Raw genomic sequence first — 6,000 nt, forward strand, 5'->3', positions numbered from 1 at the left:
TTAACTACTACGACAGTCACACAAGGACTAATAAAGCACCTGCCATATAAGTAAAACTGTCTAAGACTTTCCAGCCAGATTTAAAAAATAAAAAAAATAAAAAAATGTTCACCATGTGCACAGCTGAGCTAAGCCCTACCTGAATTCCCAGGCCATGGATCATTAACAAAATACACAGTTGTTATTCCCAGCCTGAGTCTTAAGGTTGTTTATTAGGCAGCAACAGATAACTGTATCCAGAGATTAGGGGTAGTTCTGTTATTATGTGGTTATATACCTTGGGTCAAGACTTCCCCTCTTGACCTCAATTTCCATCCATAAAGTGAGTCTGCACTAGATAGCTAAGGTGCCTTTCAGTTTTAACAATCTGAACCATAGTCCAGACAGCATATGCTGGGCATACAGAGGTAGGTAAGGCAGCCACAGACCAGGAGTCAAATGCCCTGGAGGGTACTGATTAAAGGAGACAGAAGCTAGAACAATGTAGGGCCCATTATGGTTTGGAAATGCAATATGTAGAAAAAATCTCTTGTGTACTGTATGGAAGCTTCACCTGTCAATATAAAGTTGTTGGCCTATTAGCTTAGGCAGAAAGTGGGAGGTGGGAGGTCCATCGGGGAGTGGGGATTCTGGGATAGAGTCAGGCATGGAAGAGATTCATCATAATGATGATGTAGACAGTCTCACGTACGTGAGGGGAGGCAACTAGCCACATGACAGAAATTAGAATAGAATAAATGGACTAATTTCCGAGCTAGTCAGGGAACATGCTCAAGCTTACGACCTAGGCTCAGAGTCATTATTTCAGGAACTTCGGTTCGGGTGGAAAAGCCTGCAGTTACAGCAACGTTCCCCATAGGCTCATGTATCAAAGTCTTCATCACCAGCTGGTGGTGCTATTTTAGGGGATAGTAGAAACTTCACGAAGCGGGTGCTAGCTCCAGAAAGGAAATAATGAGGATATGCCTTTGAAAGTTGAACCTGGTCCTGAGGTGGGTGACTTCCACCACATGCTCCCACCATCCTGATGGGCAGTAAAGAGCACTGCATGGACTGTTTGCTTCTGTGGGCAAGGAAACACCTGAGTGCTGCCCTCCCGCTGGCTGCATGTCAGGTATGTGAGCGATCCTGCAGGGCTAGGCTTTCCGTTTGCCATCAGAACCAGCAACTAGGACCATGGACTGAACCGTCTGAATCCATGAGCTAAATAAAATAAAGCTTTCCTTCTTTAAGTTGTATGAATTGGGTATTCCACCATGGTGACCAAAGCCCGACTGATGTAAAATGGTTTTCACTATCTGATGCTTACAAGCTCTGTGAATCTCATCTCTAAGCTTCCACCTGAGGAACAGACAACACTCGGTGTAACTATGTGTACGAAAAGTCTTTGGGGTTAGTATTTTGCAATGCCAATAATCTGCGGCATGCAACTAAGACATTAAAAAAGTTACCAAATATATAAGCATTAGGAGGATGTGAGAGTCTAAAGGCTTTGTCAACTTGGCTGTGAGGACCCTGGCAGACAGCAGCCTCCCTAGGCCTATATCCTAGTTCATATAAACAGGCAAGTGGAGACATGCCAGGTTAAAAAAAAAAAAAAGTGGAAAGGTTTAAGTGAGGCCTTGCAGGTGAAAGCACATAGTTTGGGCTTCATCCTGATATGATTTGGGGTGGGATGCATGCAGGAAGCCAGGGTCTCGGGTCCCCAGATCCTCCTCCCTCCCCTTCCTGGGTACTGGGATTGCACGAATGCAGCACCACACCTAGACTAGTGGTGTTGAGGATGTAACCCAGGGCTTCACGCATGATAGGCAAGCACGATACCAACAGAGAGACCAGATGGTATGTGTATTTCTTAAGTACACAGAAGGTCAGCCAGGGACATGCCTTCCCAGGTAACCCTAAATCTTCACGTCTCTGTGGAACTCTGAAAAACTGGAAGCGTACATCCAGAGAATCTCTCCATCCAGTGTTGCTTCTGAAAGCTGCCAACCCTTGGAAAAGGAAGTCTCGGCTCCTTTTCCAAGGTGCCTAACAAGGCAACAATGCATTTGCATTTTACAGTCTGTGCTTTTCCAAAACAAGGACCAAGTGCCTTGTGGCTTTAACCCTGAAATCCCCATGGTGGTGCATTCCTAGGGACAGACACTGCTCAATAGAGGCACTCACTGGCATGCCCAAGGTCGGGAGTGGGGCCCACACAAAGAGATGATCTTCTGTTCCTACCTCTGCACAGGTCTTGGCTGACATGGTATTTGAATATGCCAGAGTCCAGCATCAACTACAAAGAGCTGAAAGTCAGAACCCAGTCCATAAAGTCAGCCTTGGCCTACAGAAGCTCCGCCTACCCTTGTCCCTTCTTCTCTACTTCTCCTCACGCTCTTCAACGCCAGCACCTGCCTTGCTGTGTTTCAGATCTGTACTGGGAACACAACTGAGACCAGCCATGGCTCCTCCTCTCATTGACCATCACAGTCTGTGAATCCAGGGAGTTACTATAGAAACTACACCACGCAGCCCCCAGACATTTGCTCAGAAAAGAAACTACATGTTTAGTTCTGGGGGGAAAAAGAGAGGGATCTAGGAAGTTGGAGCCAAGCCTCAAGCTCAGTGTCTCTTGGACGACAAACAGCTTCTTTAGGTCACCTAAATACTCACTAAAGCTACACATGTCCCATAAATATATCAAGCTACAACTGCGCATAGAGGAATTGGACTATTTTGTCTAAAACTATTACTTGGTTGGCTGGGTGGTTGGTTTTCTCAGATAGGACTATGTGTTGAAGGCAAGCTACCAACTCATGGCAATCCCCCTGCCTCAGCATTCCAATTGCAGATTATACTAAGAACTGGAGAACTGGACTTGTCTTGCAATTTGTATGTGTGCACATTAGATTTTTGACACCTAGCTGCAACGAACTGCAGAGGCCTGTGAGAAAAGAATAAAAGATAAAAAAATAAAAATAAAAATAAAAAACTTTAAATCTTACTGCTCTTTCCCCCCTAGTTCTAAAAAAAAAAAAAAAATGCTTTGAGACGGCTCAGTGGGTGGGTAAGAGCACAAACAACACTCTTGCAGAGAATCTGAGTACAGTTCCCAAAACCAATCAGCTCAGAAGTGTCTGTTACTCCCTGAGATCCAATGCCCCTGGACTCCAGGGAACCTGCATTCACATACATATGATCACACACACACACACACACACACACACATATGGATACACAGTTTAAGATAATAAAATATTTTTAATAGAACACTGATGAACCAAGCAAGACAAAGCCAATTTTTTTAGTGTATGTGAATCCAAGAAAATGAAATCTTAACCATAATAAAAGGTTATCCATAGGCCCAGACATCCATGAGCCCAAACAGCCCACATCTTAGGCCAACCAGATCTATTCTGAGGTAGAGAAGTGAGACAGGATCCTGGCTGGCAGCCCCCCCTCTAGTCCCAACTATCCTCAGCTCTGCATTCCAAGGGAGGGTCTGACATCAATAGGGTGAAGGGGTAACAACTCTAGTTCTAGAAAATCTGACTGAGAAAAGTTGTGGGTTTGGGGGTGTGATTCACCAATTCATCCATCTGCATGAGAAGAGGGGAGGAAGGGGAGGAAGTGTAAAGACAAATGACCTCTGGGCATCTAACTGACACTCCAATGATGTTTTGCAAATTGAAGGAAATTGACACCTAATGGCAGTTCTTGCACAATGTGCTAACCTGCGGGTCACTGAAGAAAAGAGAACGGAGCAAGTTTGCCTTCTTGTCAAAAGTCTTGTTCTCAAAACCAACCCAATATATACAGAGCTTGCTAAAATTTCACTCAGTAACAAGCACACTGTGCCTTCTGAGTATCCCTGCGTTTTCCTTAAGTTATAGATAGGACAGGGCACCAAACACGAGTAGAAGCTTTTTCCACTGAAAAGCACCGTTCCAGGGAACTCCATTGCAGTCTCAGAAGCCAGAACTCCTTACACAGAGAGGTGCCCCACGGTCACCGGGTTGCCTGTCTTATACACAACCACTGGTCCAGAGCGAAGGTTTCCACTCCACCCCTCCCCCAAGGGTGGCTTTGGCCTTGGCCCTGCAAATTCCAGTCGTCTCGGCTAAATTCTTCATCAGCAACTGCTGAGATTTAACAGCGCACCACAAAAGTAGAAAACAGGTTTCACCCCACCGCTACATCAATGACTGGCACATGCTAAAGAGTCGTGCAAAAGCAGACATTTGGTTAGTAACTTTAACACCTACACCCAACTACTTGGAATACGAATATATATACATATATACATATGAATATATATTCATTAATATATAAATATATTCATATTTTTAAACCGGTCAGGAAACATGCATTCTCCTTTGAAAAGACCTCCTGAAAGCACCTCTCTCATGGGAGGCCAGCAGGTAAATAACACCAGCGCTTCCTTAAAGCTTTCTAAAGAGCCAGAAGTCCAGGCTGCGCTGCTTAGGTTTCTCCGGGAAGTAACTCAATCCAGCCTTGGCGGGCAAGGATGGGGTGTCTGAAGGTAGGAGAAGGAGATGAGGCAGTACACCTCAAACTTTGCAGGTGCTCTTATTTTTTTTTTTTTTTAAGCTCTTCTGGGCAAGAGCTGAGAAAGGCCTAACCCACCTGCTCTGAGTCCAGGACCGCTGGTATCCCCATTCACCCAAACCTGCCCCCTCGGGGTACGGCCCTCCCGGTGGCCCCTCACCTTGGCCTCAAACGAGATGCCGTGCTGGAAGGCGTCCTCGTTGTGCAAAGGGATCCGTAGGTCGTGCCCATCGTCCACAAGGTTGTACTTGGTTTTGCTGGGCATGGTGACCCGCGGCGGACCCGCTGCTCCAAGGGGGCGGCGGTGGTGGCGGTGGCGGCGACGAGAAAGAGCTGGCGAGACCCCGTGGAGAGAACAGTGGGGCTAGGCGAGGCGGCAGCGAGGACCTAGGTCGCGGGGTGGACAGCCTGGGTGCCAGGCGATGGCGGGGGGAACCGGGAGCGGAGCCTCCGTAGGGCCGAGTGGCAGGGGCGGCGCGGATGCGGCTGGCGCGAGCAGCTCGGTGGCCGCTCTCTGACTACCGGGAGGCGGCCAGGCGGCCGGGCAGGCGGGAGCGGGCAGCGAGGAGCCCGGGACCCGGACGCCGAGCGAAGGGCGCACGGCCCGAAGCGGGGCTAGACCGGGAGCCCGATCCGGAGCTCGGCGCGCACGGCCCGGGACAAGGAAGAAAGGCAGCGGCGGCGGCGGTGGCGGCGGAGCGGGGTGCCTGTCACGGAGACGCCGGATCGGCTGCCAGCCCGCGGCTCCTCCTGCGGGGCGGGCCCGGGCCGACTCCTCCCGCGCGCCAGAGCCCCGCCCGCCGCCGCCGGGTCCGCCCCGAGCCCCGCGCCCCGCGCTCCGCACGCGCCCAGCAGGTGAAAGTCCCCGCAGTGCCGAGCCCGGACCGGGGAACTTCGCCCTGGCCGGACCGCAGGACCGTGGCGATCCAGGCGCAGTCGGCTCAGCTCGTAGCGGCGAAACGGCATCGCCTTGCATGTGTTTGTTTTGTTTTGTTTGGGGAGCGGAAGAAAAGCGATTTTTATTGGGTTTTGTTTTCCCAAGAAGGCCGAGATCTGTCCCAGCTATCCTCGGTCTGGACCGCATTAATTCAGAGATCCCTGATTCTCCTCAGAATCAAGTCGAAAGCCAAACAAGAGGACTGTCTCCCATTGCTTTTTGTCCCTTTGGGTGTGTGGCTTGCATTTGGGGGCTCAGCAGGTTTTCTTTCAGAAGAACTTAAAATTTTAAGTCGTCAGCCTTGTAGAACTGGAGTAGGCTGCACTAGGGACAAGAAATTGCAGAATGTTCTTGTGTCCTTAAAGTTTTTAACTGGCTAGTGTTTAAAAGAAAGAAAAAAAAGGGAAGGAAAGAGAGAGGAAGGGAGAGAGAGAGAGAGAGAGAGAGAGAGAGAGAGAGAGAGAGAGAGAGAGAGAGAGAGAGAGAGAGAGAACAAAGTTTCCAAAATT

General features: G+C 49.1%; 1 protein-coding gene across 2 annotated transcripts in view; it reads right to left on the bottom strand.

Annotated features, from left to right (window-relative positions):
- Positions 1-5,350, bottom strand: part of Nos1ap (nitric oxide synthase 1 adaptor protein) — a 273,616-nt gene extending 268,266 nt beyond the window's left edge. For both annotated transcript variants that reach the window (XM_034509272.2, XM_076937935.1), the window contains exon 1: positions 4,715-5,350. In XM_034509272.2, the coding sequence (XP_034365163.2) occupies positions 4,715-4,819 (105 nt within the window). In that variant the 5' untranslated portion in view covers positions 4,820-5,350. The remainder of the gene's footprint in view (positions 1-4,714) is intronic.
- Between the last annotated feature and the right edge of the window lie 650 nt (positions 5,351-6,000).

This window comes from Arvicanthis niloticus, chromosome 7 (assembly GCF_011762505.2).
Source record: "Arvicanthis niloticus isolate mArvNil1 chromosome 7, mArvNil1.pat.X, whole genome shotgun sequence".
In the NCBI taxonomy this organism is placed as follows: Eukaryota; Metazoa; Chordata; class Mammalia; order Rodentia; family Muridae; genus Arvicanthis; species Arvicanthis niloticus.